This window comes from Salmo salar, chromosome 16 (genome assembly GCF_965601325.2).
Source record: "Salmo salar chromosome 16, fSalSal1, whole genome shotgun sequence".
Taxonomy (NCBI): Eukaryota; Metazoa; Chordata; class Actinopteri; order Salmoniformes; family Salmonidae; genus Salmo; species Salmo salar.
Genome location: NC_138306.1, coordinates 84,079,907 through 84,106,044, shown reverse-complemented (window position 1 = coordinate 84,106,044; position 26,138 = coordinate 84,079,907). Strand labels below are relative to the sequence as shown.

General features: G+C 42.5%; 1 protein-coding gene and 1 long non-coding RNA gene across 7 annotated transcripts in view; one reads left to right on the top strand and one right to left on the bottom strand.

Annotated features, from left to right (window-relative positions):
* The first annotated feature begins 9,230 nt into the window (after positions 1-9,230).
* LOC145861154 (uncharacterized) lies at positions 9,231-15,713 on the top strand. The gene is made up of 2 exons (XR_014381004.1): positions 9,231-9,929; positions 10,020-15,713. It is a non-coding gene; the product is annotated as an uncharacterized LOC145861154 (long non-coding RNA).
* The window catches only part of LOC106596683 (uncharacterized), a 32,029-nt gene continuing 19,978 nt past the window's right edge, over positions 14,088-26,138 (bottom strand). For 2 of the 6 annotated variants that reach the window (XM_082963070.1, XM_045699392.2), the window contains 11 exons: positions 25,507-25,845; positions 24,543-24,848; positions 24,052-24,087; positions 23,778-23,883; positions 23,615-23,680; positions 23,397-23,426; positions 23,266-23,313; positions 23,105-23,122; positions 22,911-22,973; positions 22,584-22,622; positions 20,510-20,670 (listed from right to left, as the gene is read on the bottom strand). In XM_082963070.1, coding sequence (XP_082819196.1) covers positions 20,520-20,670; positions 22,584-22,622; positions 22,911-22,973; positions 23,105-23,122; positions 23,266-23,313; positions 23,397-23,426; positions 23,615-23,680; positions 23,778-23,883; positions 24,052-24,087; positions 24,543-24,848; positions 25,507-25,845 — 1,202 coding nt within the window. In that variant the 3' untranslated portion in view covers positions 20,510-20,519. Of the gene's footprint in view, positions 14,313-15,766; positions 15,888-16,088; positions 16,408-20,509; positions 20,671-21,962; positions 22,488-22,583; positions 22,623-22,843; positions 22,974-23,104; positions 23,123-23,265; positions 23,314-23,396; positions 23,427-23,614; positions 23,681-23,777; positions 23,884-24,051; positions 24,088-24,542; positions 24,849-25,506; positions 25,846-26,138 lie in introns of those variants that run through there. The other 4 variants (XR_014381002.1, XM_082963071.1, XR_014381003.1 and 1 more) reach the window with 4 other exon arrangements.

Below are 26,138 nucleotides of genomic sequence, written 5' to 3'. Positions count from 1 at the left end.
TGCTAGTTCTGAACGTCACATGCTAATGTAAAAAGCTGGTTTTTGATATAAATATGAACTTGATTGAACAAAACATGCATGTATTGTATAACATAATGTCCTAGGTGTGTCATCTGATGAAGATCATCAAAGGTTAGTGCTGCATTTAGCTGTGGTTTGGATTTATGTGACATTATATGCTAGCTTGAAAAATGGGTGTCTGATTATTTCTGGCTGGGTACTCTGCTGACATAATGTAATGTTTTGCTTTCGTTGTAAAGCCTTTTTGAAATCGGACAGTGTGGTTAGATTAACGAGAGTCTTGTCTTTAAAATGGTGTAAAATAGTCATATGTTTGAGAAATTGAAGTAATAGCATTTCTAAGGTATTTGAATAACGCGCAACAGGATTTCACTGGCTGTTACGTAGGTGGGACAATTTCGTCCCGCCGACCCTAGAGAGGTTAAACGACTCCATTTATACCAAGTTCGATTCTCCTGCGCCTGACTTCCCTGCCACCTACACACACGCTATTACAGCTTCCTAATGCCTGAGCTATGTTGTTCATGTAAATTGAGAAGAGCGTGGCACCTAGGATCGAGCCTTGGGGTACACCCTTGGTGACAGGCAGTGGCTGAAACAGCAGATGTTCTGACTTTATACACTGCACTATTTGAGAGAGGTAGTTAGCAAACCAGGCCAAAGACCCATCAGAGACACCAATACTCGTTCGCCGGCCCACAAGAATGGAATGGTCTACCGTATCAAAAGCTTTGGCCAAGTCAATAAAAATAGCAGCACAACATTGCTTAGAATCAAGGGCAATGGTGACATCATTGAGGACCTTTAAGGTTGCAGTGACACATCCATAACCTGAGTGGAAACCAGATTGCATACCAGAGAGAATACTATAGACATCAAGAAAGCCAATTAGTTGATTATTGACAAGTTTACCAACACTTTTGATAAACAGGGCAAAATAGAAATAGGCCTATAACTGTTAGGATCAGCTTGATCTCCCCGTTTAAATAAAGGACATACCGTGGCTGCCTTCCAAGCAATGGGAACCTCCCCAGAGAGGAGAGACAGGTTAAAAAGGTCAGAGATGGGCTTGGCGATGATAGGGGCAGCAACATTATAAAAGAAAGGGTCTAAACCGTCTGACCCAGAAGTTTTTTTGGGGTCAGGTTTAAGGAGCTCCTCTAGCACCTCAGACTCAGTGACCGCCTGCAGGGAGAAACCTTGTAGCGGGGATGGGAAAAAGAGGGGCTAGTCACATTAGAAAAGGTGGGCGATTAGGAAATGTTGGACGGACGAGGAGGCATGAATGAGTCAAATAGGAATCCTGACTTAATGAAGTGGTGATTAAAGAGCTCAGCCATGTGCATCTTGTCAGTAACAACCACATCATCAACGTTAAGGGACATGGTCAGCTGTGAGGAGGACGGTTTATTCTCCAGGTCTTAAACTGTTTTCCAGAACTTCTTGGGGTTAGACCCACAGAGAGAGAACTGCTCCTTAAAGTAACTAACTTTGGCCTTCCGGATAGCCTGAGTGCACTTATTTCTCATTTGCCTGAACAAGCGCCTGTCAACCTGATTACGTGTGTGCCGAGCCTTTCGCCAAATGCAATTCTTGAGCTGGAGTAACTCTGCAAGATCACGGTTAAACCAGGGGCTAACTCTGTTTTAATTCTAATTTTCTTAATGGGGGTGTGTTTTTTAACAATACCACTGAAAATATAAAAAATAATGTCCAAGCATCTTCGACAGAGGGGATCAAGCTGATTCTATACCAATTTACAGAGGCCAGGTCATGAAGGAAGGCTTGCTCATTAAAGTTTTTTACCAAGCGTCTATGGCAAATCAGGACAGGACGTTTCACTGAGCAGCCATTACGAACACAGGCTGTAAAACTTGGTAAAGATTGCCACTCCCCCACCTTCGGAAGATCTGTCTTGCCGAAAAAGTTTATAACCAGAAAGGTTAACATCAGTATTCAAAACACTCTTCCTTAACCATGTCTCAGGAATGACCAACACATCTGGATTGGAGCTGTGAACCCACACTTTCAATTGATCCATTTTAGGTAATAAGCTTCTAGTGTTAACGTGCTGAAAACCCAGGCTTTTATGAGAGCAGAAATCACCAAAGCAGATATCAGAGCACAAGTCAGAATTGGGGCTAGCAACCGTAGATGGGCCAGGGTGTACATGCACATTTCCAGATATCATCAGCAGTAATACAATCAAGGCACGGCAGAGGACAGGGCGAGCTCTACAGTGCTGATTTATGATATTTGAATGTGCATTAGATGGCAACGATCATATTGTACAGCAATTGCATCAGGTAACATGAATACAAAGCCGGCAAGAGGTGGTTAGAATAGGATGGGAGGCCAAAAGTCTGTGTAACCAGTAAAGAGTCAGAGTCCCGAGTGTGGGAACAAACATAGTCTGTCCCACGGGTGGGTAAACAAGAAAGTCCATCGTCAACAAAGCATGTAGGAGTCATTAGGTAAATAGCAAAATGCACAAGAAAAAATATATAACGACTTGGGGCTAGCCATTGTAAGTTCAGAGTCACTCGCCCCAACAGTGCCAGGGGGAGACAAGCCAGGGCAGACGGTGAACAGATCGCCAGGTGGAATCCAAGCAGCAGCCAACGGGAGTAGGTGTCACACCCACTTGGGAGAAGCTTTCATTTCTGGAAATGATTTATTGTAGAAAATGGCTGGATGGTCTGTGAACTGCTTCAAAGGCCTCTGGATTTGATTGGGATAACCTGCCCATTTGTTGGGCTCAAAGGCTTCGACACCTTTCACTTCACACCTCAGTGCAAATTGAAGTTGTATCTGGTCTGTCTCAGTTCCAGGTTCTCAGGTCTTTGTTTGCCAGATCACCATCTGTATAGCTTGGAAAAAGGAATCCTTTCTAGGTCATTTTGTTCAAAATTGGGTTGTAGGTTTGGAGAGTTGTTCTGGAGTGAAGGTTATGTTGTGGAGGGTAGCATCCTGTATATGTCCCTGCCAAAAATCCAGTTTATCTAACTCCAAAACTATCTTGTCGTAAAAAAACATGTTGAAAATGTGAGAGCTCACATGCAGCTGTTTCTCTAAGCAGAGGGAGGGTCAAGTGCAGGTATTGGTTAGTTTCAATCAACACTAACCCCAAATATAATATATGTTTTTGTATTATTGCGGTATCCATGTTTGTGATGTTACCTTTCTCCATCCCCATCCCTCAGCTAATATGGCTATCATTGGCTGAAACACGTAACTCCAGAGTTGTGGCTTCTGTCAAGACAGTAGCAACTCACCTGCCGTTACTTATTAAAAGACCAAAGAGAAGAGTGGAGCGCATAATGAACACAAATATAAGACACAACATGTTAAGTGTCATTCCCATCTTTCATGAGTTGAAATAAAAGATCCCATAAGTTTTCCATATGCACAAAAAGCTTATTTTTCTCAAATGTATTGCATCGCTGTTATGCCCATGTCTCATTTGCCAAGATAATCCATCCACCTGACAGTTGGGCCATATAAAGAAGCTGATTAAACAGAATGATCATTGACACAGGTGCACCTTGTGCTGGGACAATTAAAGGCCACTCTAATATTTGCAGCTTTTATCACACAACACAATGCTACAGATGTCTCAGTTTTGAGGGAGCATGCAACTGGCATGCTGACTGCAGGAATGTCCACCAGAGCTGTTGCCAGAGAATGTAATGTTAATTTCTCTACCATAAGCCGCCTCCAACATCGTTTTTAGAGAATTTGACACAACCGTAGCCTCACAACCGTGAGATCACCTGTAACCACGCCAGCCCAGGACCTCCACATCCAACTTCTTCACCTGCGGGATGCGTCTGAGATCAGCCACCCGTACCTAGCTATCTGGCCGACCGGCCGTCCGGATCAGCATTCTGTGCCGGCTGGACTTAGCCACCTGGCTGGCCCGGACGACCGGACCTAGCTTACTGGCTTCGCCAGACCCAGCCCTATCTGGCCTAGCCGGTCGTCAGCCCACGCTATCCAGCGTCACCGGCCTTCCAGACCCAGCATTCTGGCCGGCTTGAACTAGCTACCTGGTCGGCCTGACCGCAGCCATTCTCGGCCATCAAGTCGAATCACCTTCCTGGCCGGCCCGGCCAGATCATCAATCGGCAGGCCAATCTGGACAGATCGTACCCATCTGGCTGGCCATGACCTAGCTGTCGGCAGATCCGGCCATCCTGATTTAGCAATCTGGCTGGCTGACCCAGTTACTTTGGTTGCCGCAGCCACCAATCTGTCAGGCCAGCCTGGCCGGATCACCCATCTGCGTGTTGGACCCACCCATCTGCTAGCCAGCACATATTTGGCCGTACCCATTTCTCTGTCCGGACCAAGCTATCTGACCGGTCTGCCGGACCAAGCTATCTGGCCGGACCTAGGACATCAACAACCGCCAGGGTTTCATTAAATACGCTATAGGCACAATACTTTTTATTGTACATCTAGCCAATCAAACTGATGCATTTGACAATGTTCATGTTCAATTCACTGTCACTATGAAGAATAGCTAAGCCATAGTCATTAATAGAGTAATATATAGCCAATTTTAATGTACTTTTGGTGAATTTACGAGGCATTTCTAGATAGAGATCACCAAGATATAGCATATGCGCACGGTTCTGACTGTCTCTCTTCCTGCCCTAATCCTCTCTCCCTCACCTGCACCTCTTTCTCTCACTAGTGTGTGTTTGGTCTTTGGTCTGTTGAGTGTAGAATTGCTCAATCTACTTATTGATAGCCCCTATTTTTGGAAATTTGCGCGAGAGATTGCATGCCAAGAAATTGCGAAATACAGCAATACCATAGCCTATAGCCTAGATCTTTTGATTACCAATACACATTTCTGATTGTCTGCCTGGTGGCCGACATGCCTACCTATGCCTGGCTGTGCCCCTCCCATCTCTCTCTCCCTCGCCCTTTCTTTGCTGTGAAAGATGCGTGAGTATGTGTTCTCTAAATAAACTACGGAAAATAGTTTAATCCCTTGCAAAAATACAGAATCTTAGAAGTCGATGAATCGATTCCTAGCGAAATCGGAGTTTGACAACCAGAAATGGGAGTTGACACCAGGACTCGACAGGCAAAGAGTTGAGGAATCTATTATTTTGAAGTCGACTCCCCATGTCACGTCCTGGCCAGTATATAAGGTTAATTGTTTTGTAGTTTGGTCAGGGCGTGGCAGGGGTATTTGTTTTCTGTGGTTCGAGGGTGGTGTGTTTGTGTAAAGGGTGTTTAATTTAGTAATTCCGGGTTTTGGTTTATGTTTAGTAATTCTATGGTTAAGTCTAGGTTGTGTGTTTCTATGTTTGGTTGATTGGGGTTGGGACTCTCAGTTGAAGGCAGGTGTTGTCTATCTGCCTTTGATTGAGAGTTCCATATATTAGGGTGTGTTTGTATGTGTGATTTGTGGGTGATTGTTCTGTGTTTCGCCTTGTGCCTTACCAGACTGTTTTTGTTGATCGTTCGTGTTTTTGTTATTTTGTACGTTCGTTTTGAAAGATAATTAAAAAGCAAGATGAGCATTCACGTACCTGCTGCGTTTTGGTCCTCATTCACCGACAACACCTGTGACAGAATCACCCACCACCAAAGGACCAAGCAGCAGAGGAAGGAGCAGACGGAGTTCGAGTTGGACTGGCGGGAGAAGTGGACTTGGGAGGAAGTTCTGGACGGGGCCGGACCCTGGCATCAGGCTGGGGATTATCGACGCCCGCAGGAGGAAATTGAGGCAGCCAAGGCAGAGAGGCGGTGGGTACGAGGCCAAGTACGCGCTGAAGGAGAAGCACGAGAGGCACCCCCAAGAAAATTTTGGGGGGGGGCACAACGGGTAGTTTGGCTAGGCGTAAGAAGAGCCGGAAGCCAGCTACTCGTGGTTATATGGAGGAGCGTATGGGGTGGAGAGCGCTATGTTTCGCTGAGGAGCGCACTATCTCACCCATACGCACGCCACAGTCCGGTGCGCGTTATTCCAGCCCCTCGCAGGTGCCGTGCTAGAGCGGGCATCCAGCCTGGTAGGAGGATGCCTGCGCAGCGCATCTGGTCGCCGGTACGCCTCCGAGGACCAGGCTACCCAACTCCCGCTCTACGCACGGCTACCATCAGGCCCCTGCACAGCCCAGTCTGCCCTGTACGAGCACCCCCGCTCGTACAGGGCTACTAGTTCCATCCAGCCAAGGCGGGTTGTGCAGGAGGTAAGATCTAGACCGGCTGTGCGCCTCCATAGCCCTGGGTTTCCAGCTCCTGTCTCTCGTGCGGACCCGGAAGTGCGTCAACCCAGTCCGACTCGTCCTGTTCCCGCTCCCCGCACTAGCCTGGAGGTGCGTGTACATAATCTGGTAATCCCAGTACCAGCACCACGCACCAGGCTACAAGTGCGTCAACCCAGCCTCGCCAGTCAACAGTCTTCATCAGAGCTGCCCGCCAGTCAACAGTCATCATCAGAGCTGCCCGCCAGTCAACAGTCATCGTCAGAGCTGCCCGCCAGTCAACAGTCATCGTCAGAGCTGCCCGCCAGTCAACAGTCATCGTCAGAGCTGCCCGCCAGTCAACAGTCATCGTCAGAGCTGCCCGCCAGTCAACAGTCATCGTCAGAGCTGCCCGCCAGTCAACAGTCATCGTCAGAGCTGCCCGCCAGTCAACAGTCATCGTCAGAGCTGCCCGCCAGTCAACAGTCATCGTCAGAGCTGCCCGCCAGTCAACAGTCATCGTCAGAGCTGCCCGCCAGTCAACAGTCGTCAGAGCTGCCCGCCAGTCAACAGTCGCCAGAGAGGTCAGACTGCGCTGAACTGCCGGAGTGGCCAGACTGCGCTGAACTGCCGGAGTGGCCAGACTGCGCTGAACTGCCGGAGTGGCCAGACTGCGCTGAACTGCCGGAGTGGCCAGACTGCGCTGAACTGCCGGAGTGGCCAGACTGCGCTGAACTGCCGGAGTGGCCAGACTGCGCTGAACTGCCGGAGTGGCCAGACTGCCCTGAACTGCCGGAGTGGCCAGACTGCCCTGAACTGCCGGAGTGGCCAGACTGCCCTGAACTGCCGGAGTGGCCAGACTGCCCTGAACTGCCGGAGTGGCCAGACTGCCCTGAACTGCCGGAGTGGCCAGACTGCCCTGAACTGCCGGAGTGGCCAGACTGCCCTGAACTGCCGGAGTGGCCAGACTGCCCTGAACTGCCGGAGTGGCCAGACTGCCCTGAACTGCCGGAGTGGCCAGACTGCCCAGACTGTCCCGAATTGCCAGACTGCCCAGACTGTCCCGAATTGCCAGACTGCCCAGACTGTCCCGAATTGCCAGACTGCCCAGACTGTCCCGAATTGCCAGACTGCCCAGACTGTCCCGAATTGCCAGACTGCCCAGACTGTCCCGAATTGCCAGACTGCCCAGACTGTCCCGAATTGCCAGACTGCCCAGACTGTCCCGAATTGCCAGACTGCCCAGACTCTCCCGAATTGCCAGACTGCCCCGACTGCCCCCCGGCGAAGCCAGAGTGGCCCGACAGCCTGGAACGGCCGGAGCCAGAGCCACCTCCAGAAATAGGTGGGTTGGGGAGGGGGGGTGTAGCACAGTGCCGTCGTTGACGGCAGCCACCCTCCCTTCCCTCCCTTTAGAAAAGGGGACTTTTTGTTGGTGTTGCTTGGGGTTATTTTTTGTTAAGGTGCTTCTGGGGTAGCACCTTTTAGGGGGGGGTACTGTCACGTCCTGGCCAGTATATAAGGTTAATTGTTTTGTAGTTTGGTCAGGGCGTGGCAGGGGGTATTTGTTTTCTGTGGTTCGGGGTGGTGTGTTTGTGTAAAGGGTGTTTAATTTAGTAATTCCGGGTTTTGGTTTATGTTTAGTAATTCTATGGTTAGTCTAGGTTGTGTGTTTCTATGTTTGGTTGATTGGGGTTGGGACTCTCAGTTGAAGGCAGGTGTTGTCTATCTGCCTTTGATTGAGAGTTCCATATATTAGGGTGTGTTTGTATGTGTGATTTGTGGGTGATTGTTCTGTGTTTCGCCTTGTGCCTTACCAGACTGTTTTTGTTGATCGTTCGTGTTTTTGTTATTTTGTATGTTCGTTTTGAAAGATAATTAAAAAGCAAGATGAGCATTCACGTACCTGCTGCGTTTTGGTCCTCATTCACCGACAACAGCCGTGACACCCCATCACTATCCATATGGCAGTTAAGACAGAGCTCCCGGTAAACTACACAACAACACACAGGTGGAAATCAACAACAGTTTCTCAAAATGTACAGACAAAACTTTGAAAAGATTTGACTGCTTAGTGATAATCCCTGTTGTCCTGCATTCTTGTTTTACTTTTGAAAGTAAAGTGACGGTTTGTTGAGGAGAAGAACGTCAAGGAAATAAGTTATTTGCTAGCTAGCTACTGTAGTTAGTGTCACAAGAATTTTCAATCCCAATGATAATAACTAACAATCAATAAGCTTTGACCAATCCCCGAGGTTTGTAAGACCCTGGGTTTAATGATAATTAGGCAAAGACTCAGCTTATGCTAAAGGTTCGTACAGTTTATTCACGAGAAAGTCCACAATACAAAGACATGCCATTTTATAACTCACTCCCTACTTACGCGCATTCCTCCACACAAACAGTAGATAGCCTACGCACATACATACACACGAACAGTAGGTAAAATGTATCCTTCCCCATGGTTCTCACCACTGTTCATCATTACCAAACTGGCAGTTCCATCCCCCCGAGATTAGAGGAACCTTGAAAGGACTCCATGTCCTATCGTAAGTTTCTCAGAGTTCTAGCCAGGTCAAGTCATACACAGTTTAATTGTTCTCGGTATCTTCTTAGTCACACACACACACACATTTCTCTCCCTCACATGTCTCTACCGAACCTTATTGGACTTACATTTAGTACTTTACGTTCATTATACATGCTACATAAACTAGTAATCACTAATAGTTACGTTTCAGGGTGGAATTCTTTAATAATTACCTTTAAGCATATAAATTGCCTTATCAGTTAGCTAGTTTGCTAGTTTAGCTGGATAATTGTAGCTAGCGCTCTCTTAGCTCTCAGGATAATCCTCCATGGACATGGTAGCTACATTTCCATTTTGACTTGTTGTAGGCGCTGCCATTTAGATTTCTGTTTAGTTAATTGATATTAAGTGTGTGTGTGTGTGTGTGTGTGTGTGTGTGTGTGTGTGTGTGTGTGTGAAGAGAGAGACATGAAAACACGAAACCTAGATTGCTTGTGTGTGTAAAACAGTAAGCTAGGCTAATTCTTGAAACTTGTACTCCCAATATGAATGTGAAGTTTTTATTGATTCGTCAGAGATCCTTGTATTTTGGGGTATTTTGTATTTGAGAATACCATAAATTTAGCATATCCCGACTCCCCCTCAACACGCATTCTAACGTCTTTGTTCATTCTTAAATGTCTGTTTCTTGCAGGAATCTTCTAACTTGGATGGACGAGGGAAAAAAGGGAAGGAGTAGAGAAGTTATCCAGCCTGCTGACTAAGAAATGGAAATAGCCTATGCTTTGCTGTCTATCTCTCTCTATCTCTCTCCGTCTGTCTGCCTGCCTGCCTAACTGACATATTGCTGAAGGGCAACATAGTCAATGTACTTGCTAGGCTAAGCGTAACTTAGTGAAGACCTTGATTTGTCTCTGTCTTTACAGTTCCTGAAACATGTCAATGGCCTGATGCATGGCCTCTACAGAGGTGGTTGGCCACCCACTCAGTTACCAGTGACCTATTCTGCCACATCCCAGGGAATTGAGAGCGCAGGACCACCCCTTCTTAAATCCATAGTAATTGACACAGAGGGTTCTACCTGGAACCCAAAACGGTTCAAACTGGAACCAAAAAGGCTTTGCCTATGAGGACAGCTGAACAACCTTTTGGACCCTTGTTTCTAAGAGTGTAGTGTAAGTAGATCTAATTGAAAAAGCACCACTTCTAATAATATAACATTGTAAAGCAAATCAAATCCTATTTTAACTCAGATTTTTTTTCAGGTGCAAAAGCCTTGTGTCCTGATTCAACAGACACCTCCCCTGGTGAGTCATGTAAAGTTTCCTGATTCAACAAAACCTCCCCTGGTGAGTCATGTAAAGTTTCCTGATTGAACAAACACCTCCCCTGGTGAGTCATGTAAAGTTTCTCCCATTTCTCTCTTGCTCATTCTCTCTTTCGCTCCCTCAAACTCACACACATGCAGAAGTAGAGAAGAGGAAGAGATATACCAATTACATCAATTTCTAACACTGTTTGTTGCAGGAATTATATGACAGACGCATAACCTTTTGAACAATATAATATTTTACTGTCGCTTTATTGCCTCTTTACACATACTTACATTTTTGCATTTAACTTTGTTTTTTAAGACTGCCACGCTGTCCTATATTGGGGAACCTTGTCCAGGACAATGACCTCAGGATTATGGAGCTGTGTGTTTATAAAAAAAGTTTGAATATTACAACATGTATTAGGATTAAGATAAACTTGACCATTTAGAGAGGAGTTCAACATTTTCATTATTGAACTACTGTCTAATTTTAATAACCTCTTTCTTAAAATATTTCTGATTGATGACCAATGGATTAATGTCCCACTTCAAAATGAAGGGACAGAAGAGCAAACATGCCTTTGCTACCACTTTTAGTAGATTCTCACTGTTACAAATCTTTTACTGTGTGTTACTGTTATGTTCTGCATGCCCACATAATGCAAATCATAAAAAAGTAATATTTTTATGCTTACAGTAAGTGTCATGAAAACTCAGGAGGTTGATGTGTTATGGGCCTTCTGGAAAGTCCTAAAATATGCCCCTGAGCCGTGTTGGGGAATGACGCAAAGTATTTTTTTTAAATACATCTCTAAGCTATAACTGCCACAGCATTATTCAACTAGTACCATGGAAATACTTTTAACTGGCTGAGTACAACGTTTCTTCAAGAGTGTCCTTTTCTAGTTTGCTTATAAAATATTAACTTGATAAAATTGTAATGTGCTGATTGTCTTCACTTCATCTGATCCATCACACCACTCTTCAAGAGGACCACTCTGCTCCAGATCTGACCCATCACACCACTCTTCAAGAGGACCACTCTGCTCCAGATCTGACCCATCACACCACTCTTCAAGAGGACCACTCTGCTCCAGATCTGACCCATCACACCACTCTTCAAGAGGACCACTATGCTCCAGATCTGACCCATCACACCACTCTTCAAGAGGACACTATGCTCCAGATCTGACCCATCACACCACTCTTCAAGAGGACCACTATGCTCCAGATCTGACCCATCACACCACTCTTCAAGAGGACCACTATGCTCCAGATCTGACCCATCACACCACTCTTCAAGAGGACCACTCTGCTCCAGATCTGACCCATCACACCACTCTTCAAGAGGACACTATGCTCCAGATCTGACCCATCACACCACTCTTCAAGAGGGCCACTATGCTCCAGAACTGACCCATCACACCACTCTTCAAGAGGACCACTCTGCTCCAGATCTGACCCATCACACCACTCTTCAAGAGGACCACTATGCTCAAGATCTGACCCATCACACCACTCTTCAAGAGGACCACTCTGCTCCAGATCTGACCCATTACACCACTCTTCAAGAGGACCACTATGCTCAAGATCTGACCCATTACACCACTCTTCAAGAGGACCACTCTGCTCCAGATCTGACCCATTACACCACTCTTCAAGAGGACCACTACGCTCCAGATCGCCTTCTGTGCTCAGATGTCCTTGATGAGGATCTAGCCCATCACACCACTGTTGCAGGTTAACTTTAATTGGTAACTATGGATACAAATAGAAATGTAATGAACAATGTTTTCAATGTCCAACTTCATCCTCTGCAGATCTTACACTCTTAGGGGAAAAAACGTATTTGGCTGTCCCCATAGGAGAACTCTTGAAGAACTCTGTTTGGTTCCAGGTAGAACCTGTTGTGTCTTTGGCTATGCCGGATTAAGTGATATGACATGCTATTCTGTAAAATAATTTCTCTGTAATTAATATTACCTGATTAAGCTAATCAGGTAAATAATTAACTAGAAAGTCGGGGAACCACAAAATAATGTTTGTAGAGCTGTTATCTTCCGAATAAACTCTTAAAGACCTAGTAATCTTCTACATCAATAGCAGTCAATATTTAATCTTCACCTTGTTTAGTCTCATCTGAAAGTTGTAAATTCTTGGTTATCTTCATGAACCCTGGCTAACAAATTGAATTAGCAATACAAAATTTGGTTTAATTATTTATTTACTAAATACCTAAATAATCGCACAGACTTACATATACACAGAATCAATCATACATTGATGGACCTGGTGAACGGAGCCGATATAGCGGCTGGTTACACAAAGAAAAGGGGGAGGGGTTTGAGTGAAAGAGCGGAAAGACTGAGTAACAAAGGGAGAAGCTATGCTATCGTAAATACAGTATCTTATGCATTCTAAATTACCGCCCATTTGAAAAAGGAAAATGCAATAAATATTTAGTCTAAGCTGCGCTTAATTAGATTGGTCGTAATTTCGTTAGGGCCCCCAAAATTGGCTTAGTTCTGTAGGTGGTATTTGTCTTTTCAACGTGGGAACCTCAAGTCCACACGTCGTTGGAACAGGTTATTATCTGAGCCTTTTTAACGTAGGACCGTCGCCCTAACGTCCTCGGAACAGGTTATTATCTGAGCCCTTTTAACGTAGCACCGTCGCCCTAACGTCCTCGGAACAGAAAGTTACATTTTCGTCAAGGGGCTTATATAGGATTGGGAGAGAGGGCTGTGTTTCATAGTTTACAACCCATGTCTGTTCACTTGGGCGGGGCCTCTGAGTGAGCAGAGTGGTGTTCTTCTGACAAACCGTTCTCTCATTAAGAAGTTAAAAATTACATTTCATCTTTTCACAAATAGTTTAATATTTAAACATTTAAATTGCACAACAATTCCATGTGAATCTGATAATTAGAATATGTAGATTTTCCAAGATACAGTTTATGTCGTCCTATCGTCAGTAATCATGTCTCAGACGTCAACTGATCTGACATCATATTCATTAAGTCCCATCGCATATTTTCAACTGGTTGGATTACCGAAATATGGTTCCGTTTTCCATCTTTTGATGTCACCAGACTCTGTATGTTAACGAAGGGATTTTCAATAGTCACATTGGTAGAGTAGAGAGAGGAAAAAGGGGAAAGGAATTTATGGGGGTCATAAACCTCCAACAGGCCAGCATCATGACAAACCCTTTTGGGTTCTATGTAGAACCCTTTCCACAGAGGGTTCTACATGGAAACCAAAAGGGTTTTACGTGGAACCAAAAAGGGTTCTTCCTAGAACCAAAAAGGGTTATTCTATGGGGACACCTGAAGTACCCTTTTGGAACACTTTTTTTCTAAGAGTGTAGGTAATAAGCTGTAGTCAGGTGGTCATTACCAGGTTATGATGAGGTCTTTACTATGATCAGTAGGATACATAATATAGCACATAATATAGTGGTCACAATTATGACCAGATGGTCACATGTTGGTCAGAAAAAGACGTCAGATTCTGGTCAGTAAAAATCTGTTAAAAAATGTCCTATTTCATCCAGTTTGCGACAGAATAAGACGTCATAAAAAGATGTCATACTGACGTCTTTTCAAACCAGGTTTTGACCACTGGGTGGAATACCACTGTAAGTAGGCCTATACTATAGTTGTCATTTGTTTCCAAGTAGACAATGTTTCAGAATTTGAGGTCAGTGCAGCATATGAAAAATACATTATTGAATTCAAACAATCTGTTTAGAGGTCCCCAACAATTTGCAATAGTTTTTTTTCTTCAGAAATTGTCAAATACAGCAAATGTCACTGTAAACGTTTAAAACATTCTGCCAACACCTCCAGAGACATTTGATCAAACTCGCCATTTCTATTTGGAAACTACCATGGTATAATTCCAGTACTTCCAAAGTACACAGCAAAAAAAGGCGTTATTGTCACTATAAATGGTGAATGAAGGCCGTTTTTCAGGCAGATTCTCATTCACGCGCGCACAGGTTCAGGACGGTCTGACTTATAACAGGAAACATGCTTATGTATGGCAACCACCAAGTTTATACATCTCAATATTTTTGAACGTGTGCAGACTTTTCTGAAATTATGCAAGCAGATATTTATTGTGAAATGTACACAACGGTTATAAATGAGGACCCAGATGCCTTCATCTGACTAACAGGCAACAGCAAGCAGTGTTGTGGCACCTCGTTGACGGTTCCAGACACTTGTAGCTGTGTTCTCCTGTTGAGCAAAAAATAACAAGAGTTAACATGGCACCAAATGAAACCTGTTTTACACAGCACATTTTCCGGAGCTAAATGATTGTGGGCAGAGTACGTGTTTTTTTTACCACACTCGTTTTTGACAGGAAATGAGAAGTGAGAAGCCACAACAGTGCAGCTATTGGAAACTACTCACTGGTCACAGATGTCAGTTGAACATCTAGCCTAGTTTCGTTTTGGTTGAGTTGTCAACTAACGTGATTCAACATGAATTCAGCAAAAAATGGCACCATGTTTTTGGATTTAGGTTAAAAGTTTGGTGGGAAAAATAGGAAATTCCCTTACATTGATTAGTTTTTGCAAATCCAATCAGTCCCACGTTGTCTTCACATTTTGTTTTGTTGTTGAAATGAAGTGTAAACAACACTGATTCATCCAGTTTTTTCCCAGGGGGTAGTGATCAGCACAAACTCATAGAGTCAGACTTAAAGTAGGTCAAGTAGCCTGTGTGTTATACATTGTGTTTGGGTATTTAAAATGTGTCAGTAGGATATATAGTATTGTATGTAAAGGGCTTACATAGAAACTTCCAAAAGGACTAATTCGAGACAGAAAGGAGTTGGGGCACTCAACTGTCACCTGTTATCATCCAATAAAATGGATTAAAGTGACCTAAAATAAATCCATGTCTGCCTTTCCAATTACTTTCTGCCTCAATTTAGTCCTTTTGGATGTTTTTCTTTGGTAAGCCCTTCTCATGCTTTTCATCATTGTTGTTGAGCACCCCTCCTTTCCTTTGTTTGCTGAAGAGCGAAGGCCCACCTGAACTCATATCATTGCATGTATTTCTGAGACACCAATTCAGTACTCTATCCTCATTGTAGATCTGATATGTATATGAGAATGCACCATTTTTACTACAGTGCTTCCAAGTAATTATTAAAATACCAAAAAGCTGACAAACACTCATTACAGCAACTCTTTAACCAGGCTATTGGTATTATTGTCACGTCCTGACCAGTATAAAGATTATTTGCTATTGTAGTTTGGTCAGGACGTGGCAGAGGGTATTTTGTTTATGTGTTTCGGGGTGATGGTTTATGTAGTAGGGTGTTTGATTTATTATTTCTGGGTTTTTTGGTCACTGCTCTATGTTAGTCTATTTCTATGTTCTTTCTAGTTAGTCTGTTTCTATGTTTAGTTAATTGGGGTGTGGACTCTCAATTGGAGGCAGGGGTTGTCTAGTTGCCTTTGATTGAGAGTCCTATATATTAGGGTGTGTTTGTGATTTGTGGGAGGTTGTGCTTGTTTAGCTGTCTATGCCTGACAAGACTGTATTTCGTCATTCATCATTTTTTGTGATTTTTGTATACGGTTTGGTTTTCCTTCTTTCTCCTATTAAAAGAAGATGAGTATACAACCCGCTGCGTTTTGGTCCTCCATTCCTGACGACAGCTGTTACAATTATCGTACCTGAGATGAATTTTTCTCATGATTACGCCACCAAACACCAGGGCAGCTACACATGCTGCAACACCTGTTATCATCCCCCAATAGAAGAGACTGTTGTCTGTGGCCTGTTGCACTTGGTTTCCTGAGAAAGGGGAAAATATATTATGATGGCTCTATTGTGACTGTCTCCTTCCGCGGCCATGCGGTTCGAAACAACACCACAAAACACTGACAGAACATAAAGGTAAGCACATGACAGGCATTCCACTAAATATGTGGTGATAAGATATGCTGGAGTTCATTTTAAAATGATTGTGAACAATCCCATCAGACCAAACACTTACCATTGACAGAAATATGTATGTTTATATCAGAACTGCCTTTATAATATGTACAATCACAGGTGTAGTTCCCTTCATCAGATGGTTGTATGTTGGTGATGTGTAGAAACACTCTGTCATTCTCTATCTGCAGTGTGACTCTGGGGTCACAAGAGCTGTTGGTATGATTTGTTTCAAAGTCTTGTGAAACTCTACACTCATGACCCTCACTTATAACTCTATTTTTGTGACATACTACTGTCATGATGTCAGTGAGAGTTTGGTTTGGGCAGAGAAGAGTGGCATCTGCTCCTCCTGTCTCCAATGTTTTCTCTTGGGTCACTGTAAACAGGAAGGGAAAAAGTTTGTGAGTATATTATTTCATGAGATCGGTTTGATTGAGCATGAGTAGTACTATCAATTCTCATGAATAAAAAGTCCCATTTCAGTCTACAGAAATTACTACAGACACAAATGGATGTTTTATAATGGTAAAAAGTCACTTTACTGAATTGTTAATGCCCAAATGAAGATGACCCAAAGTGAATTAATAACCTCATACTAAAACTATCTCAATGTAACATAAATATAATATGGGGGGGTTTAACTGTGTACGGGATGCAACTCTAGACAAGTCATCAACTAAACTATATCCTCTTCCTAACATGTCTAAGGTATTAAACCACAACATTAAAGAGATGGGTCTGTGTGAACTGTGGAGATAGAAACATCCAACTGAAAGACAATACTCCTATTACTCTCACCTCCAAAACTCATATTCAGTCATTTACTTATTTATTGTAAACTTGGCTATAATTGACTGTGTTTCTGAATGTAAATACCTTCCTAGAACAATTACGGACAATAGCCCATTGTCTTTAACGTTTAAGCTCAAACCTCCAATGCCAATAGCAGAGACATAGAGATCCAACACAATGTTTCTTGGAGATAAGGAGTTTACCTCATATTGCAACACACAGACATGTTTTTGGAAATAAATGTGGACAATGAAGTATGCTCAACTGTAGTCTAGGAAGCTCTTAAATCATACATGAGAGGTTGTATCATGTCTTACTCTTCACATAAGAAAAATAAGACCAATAAATAATTAGAAATACTAGAACAGAAAATCCACCTCTTAGAAAGAAAACACAGTTTAGATAGAAATGTTGACACCCTTCAACAGTTGAACACTTTGAAGCTTGAATATAACACAATAAACTCTCAATCTGCAGAGATTGCTGCCATAAAATCCAAGCAACAATATGTTGAGCAAGGTGAAAGTGCAGGGGAAACGCTTGCTTGGCAAATTAAGAAAGAGGAATATACCATCCATAGCATTCAAACCCCAGATGGTAGCATAAGAATGGATCCTTCTGAAATTAACTCAGTCTTTAAAACATTTTATGAAAAACTGTATCAATCTGAAAACAAAAGTTGAAAGGAATATATAGACAATTTCCTCAATAAGGCCATTTGACCAATTATAAATGAACCAGAGAAAAGGAATATGGATAAAACATTTCCCCAGGTGAACTGTTGGAGGCCATAAATAATCTACAGATTGGGAAATCTCCTGGTAATTATGGATTCCCAGTGGAATGTTATAGACACTTTAATCCCAGATTACTAAGGCCTATGTTACTTATGCTCACAGCAGCTCTAGAGAAAAATGAACTTCCCCAGTCACTATGTCTGGCTAAAATCACCCTACTTAAGAAGAAAGATAATGATCCACTGTCATGCGGATCTTCTGCCCAGTATAACTTTTGAACGTGGATTACAAAATCATTGCTAAGGTATTGGCTTTTCATTGGCATAGAAACAGTAATGCAAAGGTTAATTCACTCAGATCAAACAGGGTTTATAAGGAATAGGATGTCCTCAGACAATCTCCACAGTTTTTTTCAATGTAATCTATCATACCACCATCAAATTCATGAGGTGGAAAGAAACAACATTGCCAGGCACCCTTATTTGGAATAACACCACCTTACCTCCAGCATTTAGTGATGACACCTTTAAGTCATGTTCCGAAGTGGCATCATTAATTTTTAACATGTTTACTATGATGGATATATACTGTCATTGAATGAATTACATTATCCAAGGCCGATTTCTTTCAGTTCTCACAACTCAGAAATCATATTCAATCACTTCAACAGAATCTGGATGAACCTAAGGCATCTAGCATAGAAAACATACTGAAAGAAGCTGCTACGACAAAGAAGTTGATTGCCAAGTTATATCAAGAGCTGATTGAAACTCTACCTGATGGTTCAGAACCTATAATGAACAAATGGTAAACAGATATAAATGAAGAAATTGAGGAGCACCATTGGTCACAGATACGTGAAAATGTTCATACCTGCTCCTACAACTAAAGACATGAACTAATGCAATGTAAGATCATTTATAGGACTTACTATACTCCTGCCAGAATGCATGTAATGTCACCCAGAAATGTCACATCTCTGTTGGAGATGCAAAAAGTACAAAGGAACTCTATTACATATGCTGTGGTCCTGTGACAAACTGACACCATTCTAGGATAATGTATGTGCAATCATTTCACGATTATGTTTGTTGGGAAATGTAAATATTGGGGATCAATATCAGAGAAAGTTTTGTAATCTAGGTATACTTGCTGCAAAACAATGTAAAGCCATTAACTGGAAAGCCCCATTTCTACCCTCAGTTCAAACCTCCAGTTTGTTACTATCTAGCTACATCCCATTAGACTTATAAAATCAAACATAAGCCAGATAGACATACTGTATTTGACAGAATTTGGAAATGTTTCAACCATCTTAGAGAATGTTTTGTATAGTTGGCATTTTGTTTTTGTGTTTGTGTTTAATTAAGAGCATGAGTAGCTAGTGGTAGGGAAGTAAAAAAGAAAGTTTATTCTTATTGACTAACTGTATTAAAACTAGTGAACTATTTGGTTACACTTTACAATACAGTGTCCTTATTACTGTGTAGGTCTAACTCCTGTAGGTATTCCTGTAAGGTTCAGGGCTTGTGTACAAATTAAATAGATCATGGGATACATCTCTCTTACCGTCAACAGCTGTGAATAGACCCCACAGCACCAGAAGCAGAGCAAGTCTGGATACACTTCCACACATACTGACCAACTGCACAACCAAACGTTGACCCGACACTTCCTGCTCAGACCGACTACAGATATGAATTCAATGCAACGTTATTTACTCAGTAGAGGAACAAAATAAAACTCAATCAAACCAAAGTGATGCTCATTTCACTGGCTTGACTTGGTTATAATGGGCCTTGAGAGCTGAGAGGAGGAAGTGGTGCTGTTGTCTAGCTTCTACCTGTCTTACTGTTTCACAGAAACACTTGCACCTCTCCTAGCGCATCTTGGTCTTTGTGACTGGGGTCTTTGTGGAGCCCCACAGAGAGGTCTTATGATCAGACACATCAACAGGTCTACTTCCATCTTTAGACACAATGATAGATTCTGCACCACCACAAGGCTGAAAGGTGTTTTTATCAAGTGTAGAACTGATGCAGGTTATGGTTAGTTTCAATCAACACAAACAGCCAATGTGTACACGTTGTAGTTCTACAGAAGAAACCCTGATAGGAGAAGCAATTTTTGCGTAAGTGGGAAGTGTCATTAAGTCAACATATGTTCTGACACCTGTCATAACTGCAAAAAGTACACTGCCTTGTTATGTAGATATTATGTCAATATTACAATGCTCTTATGATGTATAGTCCAAATGACGTTACCCAACTGTCTTACCGCGTCATAACCCCAAATATATTCTGCACTTCTTGTATTTTATTTTGTATTATTGCGCTATGATGTCTTTGTACCTCAGTTTGTGGCGGGACTACCACTGGGCTGAAACACAATCTCCAGATTGTGGAGTTAACAAGACAGCAGCATCTCCTGCCCCTTACTTATTGAAAAGGTGCTTAGCGACTACCGCTTCCCCCGATTCAGCCCATACCTGGCACGAACTTGGGGCCTTGCTAGCACACGTGACCATTCTCCCTCATGCATCTTAGCTGATCACGCCACCTCAAAAGCTAATGAGGCGACGCAAGCGGGACACTTAATGCTGAGGCGCAAGGTTGGGGTCAATTCCAATTAAATTCCAGTCAATTCATGCAGTACACTGAAATTCCAATTTGAAGTCCTATTCCAATGCTCTTCAGTGCCTTTCAATTAGGAACATTTGGAATTAGAATTGGAATTTGGTTTACTTTCTGAATTGATCTGGAATTAAAATGGAAGTGAGCTTACAATGACCCTGCTGAGGAGGAAGTTTCACACATTTACAACATTCTGCTTAGTCCACTGAAGAGGCCTCTAAAATAACTAGTGTTAAACGTTACAGTTGTTAATATTTGATCTTTCTCAGAAACCCCTGTGCAAGAGGAACCAGTCAAAGGAGCATCACTTTGGTTGGATTAAGTTTTTATTGTGTTCCTCTACTGAGTAAATACATCATATCTGTAGTCGGTCTGAGCAGGAAGTGTCGGGTCAACGTTTGGTTCTGCTGTTGGTCAGTAAGTGTGGAAGTGTATCCAGACTTGCTCTGCTTTTGGTGCTGTGGGGTCGATTCACAGCTGTTGACGGTAAGAGATATTGCATGATCTATTTAATTTGTACCCTAACCCTAATACAGGGTAACAATGAGTAATTACAGTACTTGTTACACTGTACTTACAGAAGTTCGGCCTACACAGTAATAAGGACACTGTATTGTAAAGTCTAATTCTACACTACAGACAGAGAGTGTTTCTACACATCACCAACATACAATCATCTGATGAAGGGAACTACACCTGTGAGTCTTACATTTTAGTCATTTAGCAGACGCTCTTATCCAGAGCGACTTACAGTAGTGAATGCATACATTTCATACATTTTCTTCACATCATGGAGGTACACATCTTTTGCATTTCAGTAGTTCTGTCAAAGGTGTTTGGAGTTTTTCCAGGTTATAGAGCTCGCCAGCTTGTAGTCCTAAAAACCGAAAATGAGTTACCTCTGGTTCGTTCAGCCATTCCTATGGGAAAAATGAGTTACCTCTGGTTCGTTCAGCCCTTCCTATGGGAAAAATGAGTTACCTCTGGTTCGTTCAGCCATTCCTATGGGAAAAATGAGTTACCTCTGGTTCGTTCAGCCCTTCCTATGGGAAAAATGAGTTACCTCTGGTTCGTTCAGCCATTCCTATGGGAAAAATGAGTTACCTCTGGTTCGTTCAGCCCTTCCTATGGGAAAAATGAGTTACCTCTGGTTCGTTCAGCCCTTCCTATGGGAAAAATGAGTTACCTCTGGTTCGTTCAGCCCTTCCTATGGGAAAAATGAGTTACCTCTGGTTCGTTCAGCCCTTCCTATGGGAAAAATGAGTTACCTCTGGTTCGTTCAGCCCTTCCTATGGGAAAAATGAGTTACCTCTGGTTCATTCAGCCCTTCCTATGGGTAAAATTGTTCAGCCATTCCTATGGGGAACATTAATGGGGAAAGAATAGGGTTTTGGAATAAACGCTGAAAATAACGTCAGAGGTTAACACAGGCTTCGGAGATCTTATACGTTTTGTTCTATGAGATACTATCAGTCAGTTAACATGACCATGAAGTTAGTGAGAATTATTGAATTCAGTCCTCTGTATGGTGTAAAACAATCTGGTACGCTGACTATCAAATCCATGTTTCAACAATCTTTAAACTGAACAGACCAGGGTGTGATGCGTTCTGCCTCTTCATGAGATGTCAGAGAGAGTCAGCTGCAAAACTACAGTATCAAACCCATTTCAATACGACCTCTCTCCCTAAAATTATATTTAGGTGACCCCTAGTGGCACTTGTTTGTAACTTCGGTTGGTCTCTTGAGTTGCAGAAGAATCAAAGACAATTCCTTTTTTAAGCATTCCCAGCAGCAGATTTATGACACATTGTATAACAAGCGATGTCACAACATACACTACAACATTATTTAAAATTGTATTGATAAAAGTAGAAAACAAACACACAGTGACAACAAAGGACATCACAACATTGTGTATCTTACAGCATTTGATTTATAAAGAGTGAAGAAAGTAAACAACACACACACACAACAACACACACCATGAAAGTAGTCTACATTATGATATTGTGTGGGTTATAATATCACAACACTTGATTTATTTAAAAAAGTGAAGAATAAAACAAAACAAGTGTAGTGTGGATTTATCATGTTTCATCATTAATCAACTACAAAATATATTTACATACATACTGTATCTATATATACAATAACCAGCAGGCCTGTGTGTCAACCATTCAGTCCACTATTCAGTACCCACAATGCCTATGGATAGAAACAGTCTCCGAACCACACAGATGTGTGACAGACAGTATGGTAGTCACTCAGTCCTCCTCACCCTCTAAAAGTTTCCTAAAATAGATACAACAAAATGGCATAGATATTTATTTTAAAAAAGATGTACTTCTGACTGCATCTTTGTAATTATTTCTAATGATTTCAGCTCACCTTCTACATTGCAGGTCATCTGGTCTCTCAGGAGATAATCTGTATGAAAGAAGGTCATTTAAATATCAACTGAATGGAGTATCCTATATTAGTGATGTGAGTAACATAACATAACATAACAACAATGCAACAAATGCAACTCATTTGCATGTATGCAGTCACCATGACTACCACCTCAAAACATAATTCCAGAGCTTCTTGTTCAATGAGAGAATACGGTATAAAAACCCCACCCAAAAAACAAGAGAACTTAAACCTACTTTACAACATCTTGTGCTTGTTGCATCATACACTTGGCTGAGGAGCTGAATGAAGATGTAAACCTACTTCTTTACAGCCTCCTGAGCTGGTTGTATCCTGCGCTTCTCAGACGAGCTGAGGGATGGTATCCTGAATCAAGAGGAAATGTTTTTATGTTAAAATTTTTGTTAATTTATACAAAAAGCTTTTGTAACATTCTCAATATTGTCCGTTTCACTCTTTCTATCGGGATAATCAAATAAAGTTGTAAAAATACTCACATTTGTGACGGACTGGAGCTTGATGTGAAAGAGATCAAAACAGACAATGTACCGGCAGGAAACATACACCACAGAAATACATTTCCAAGTTTCATTCCCAAGTTTCTTGATCAATGAGAGAGATTACAGAAGACCTTAAGAGACTATGAAAGTTAACCTACTTCTTAGTCAACCTACGCTTGACTGTTGAGCTGGTTGACAAGTGTGACCTGAAAAAACAAATGTTTTTTTATTTTTTATATAATTATTATTTATCTTAAAAAGCTGCTAAAAATGTTGAAGAGATACTCACATTTGTGATGGACTGGAGGTTGGTGTGACACTGAAATAAATCAAAATCAACAATATACTGACAAGAACCACATCATCTGATTCATTATTCATTCATTACAATTATTTAATCATGAAGAATGTACCTGTATAGCACATATTCTCAGAAAATGTAATTATCATGTTTCAAATAGGTATCCATCATAATCTCTTAAATGTTCATAAGAATGAGCATCTTACTGTTTGGATGTTGCTGGTGTCTTTAAGGGAGTTGGGCTGATTTCAGGGTCAGGAACTGGGGGTTTTCTACATCAAATTAGAGATCAACTGGTAAACAACTGGCAGTCAAATCACATTCAATTCAGAGTAACTGTTCAGTTTCAAGGTAATAGTTTTTATCTACCTGGAAGAGGTATCTTTTCTCCTCTTTTGCAGCCATATTACACAGAATACAGCAATGAGACACACTGAAACCAGCACTGAACCCATCACTGCACCAACCACTGCACCTGTGAATGAGAGAGATGACAGAAGACAGAGGTCAAATTCACAGGTACACCACACCAACGCCTCATACATGTAAATATGTCTCTGCACTACACCTGAAAGTTGAACAGTAAAAGAGTCAGTCAATAGGTTGATTATGGCCTGTCATTATTAGAATAACAACCACTTACCACTGATCCTGTCATCATCAGAGACCTGAGATTGACCTAGCACAGAAATACACAGGAAGTACTTCATCATGAACACAGGCAGTACCTCATCATGAACACAGGCAGTACTTCATCATGAACACAGGCAGTAATTCATCATGAACACAGACAGTACTTCATCATGAACACAGGCAGTACTTCATCATGAACACAGGCAGTACTTCATCATGAACACAGGCAGTACCTTATCATGAACACAGGCAGTACTTCATCATGAACACAGGCAGTACTTCGTCATGAACACAGGCAGTACTTCATCATGAGCACAGGCAGTAATTCATCATGAACACAGGCAGTACTTCATCATGAACACAGGCAGTACTTCATCATGAACACAGGCAGTACTTCATCATGAACACAGGCAGTACCTCATCATGAACACAGGCAGTACTTCATCATGTTCCTGATCATGTCAATATATTATGGTGGTATTAACCCTAACCATTTCTCACCTGCAAATGAAGCTTGATCCCTAGTTGGAATCACCATGGAAACCTCCTTGACGGCACCACGGGATGACGCTACACACCTAACCCTGGTGTCTTTGTCAGGTAGACTGGACGCTGCCACCATGGCAGTTATGGTGACAGTGACTGTTTCATCGGAATGGGTGACATCAGCCATGCTGGATTTGTCTAGACTGATGTTTTCTATGTGGTCCCAGGTTACTGTAGGAGCAGGTCGTCCCGTAGCAGAACAGGACAGAGTGGTGTGACTGTTGTTGGTTTGTGTGATGAGGAGTGAGGGTCCATACAGCTCTATAGGACAACAACAAACACAGTTCACAGTGAATGTAAATACTATAATGTTTTCATGTACATCAAGGTCAAATGGATGCATGATGATTTGAGGGAATTGTTCCTGGGTTAATCATTTACACACAGGTCAAGGTAGAACAATGGATTGAAGGCATTTGGAGGCCATTGTTCCTGTTTTAAAGGGATATGAGACATTGTTTTAAGACCTCAAAAGTAGTCTAATATATTTTATAAATTTTTTTACCCATTTTTCTCCCCAATTTTCATGATATCAAATTGGTAGTTACAGTCTTGTCCCATCGCTGCAACTCCCGTACGGATACAGGAGAGGCGAAGGTCAAAAGCCATGTGTCCTCCGAAACACGACCCTGCCAAGCCGCACTGCTTCTTGACACACTGCTCGCTTGACCCAGAAGTCAGCCGCACCAATGTGTCGGAGGAAACACTGTACAACTGGCGACCATGTCAGCGTACATGTGCCCGGCCCGCCACAGGACTCTCTAGAGCGCGATGGGACAAGGACATCCTGGCCGGCCAGTGCCTTAGACCGCTGCACCACTCGGGAGGCCCAAAAGTAGTCTAATGTTAAGGTGAATCCACATTATACAATTTGGATTTTAGAGTGAATTAACCCCTCCTTACAGTGATCATATTTTACCATTAATTTGGAGGCAGGTCCTGCCGCTGATAGCTCCTTCTGGATAGGCGTTAAACAGACACTTGTAGCAGGACTCGTCTCCTCTTGACACTCCTCTGATGACGATAGAGCAGTTCTGCAGACCCTCGTCTTCAAACTCCACGTTCCTCTGAAAAGGTGGGTTGACTACTGGTCCAAATCGATTGTTGTAGGTGGCCACATTTTCAGTCCCCCCTGGTGTCACTTTCTGCCAGGTGACTTGAAGCACGTCTTTGGGTTTCATGAGCCTGCAGCTGAAGTGAGCATCCTCTCCCAGGGTTGCTGTGACAAACTGCTGTGTTCTCACCAGCTGAGAGAGCCCTGCATGAAGAAAGTTACAGGCTGTTTAGTACACACATCTAATATAGCGCTACATTTTAGCAACCTGCAGTGAACACTATGAAGGGACTAAACAACAGCATAAATACATTTAAAGGTATACGCAGTATTGCATCTATCATTTCAATTCCCATTCTGTATGTTTGTACATTTCAAAGGACTCTTGGAAGACTAGCCCTTGGTGGGCTAAAAGAGATCCTAATAAAATCATTTCTAGGCTGTTTTGTGTGTATGAAGTTTGAAACACGTATGTTAATGTTGTACTTAGAGTCCAG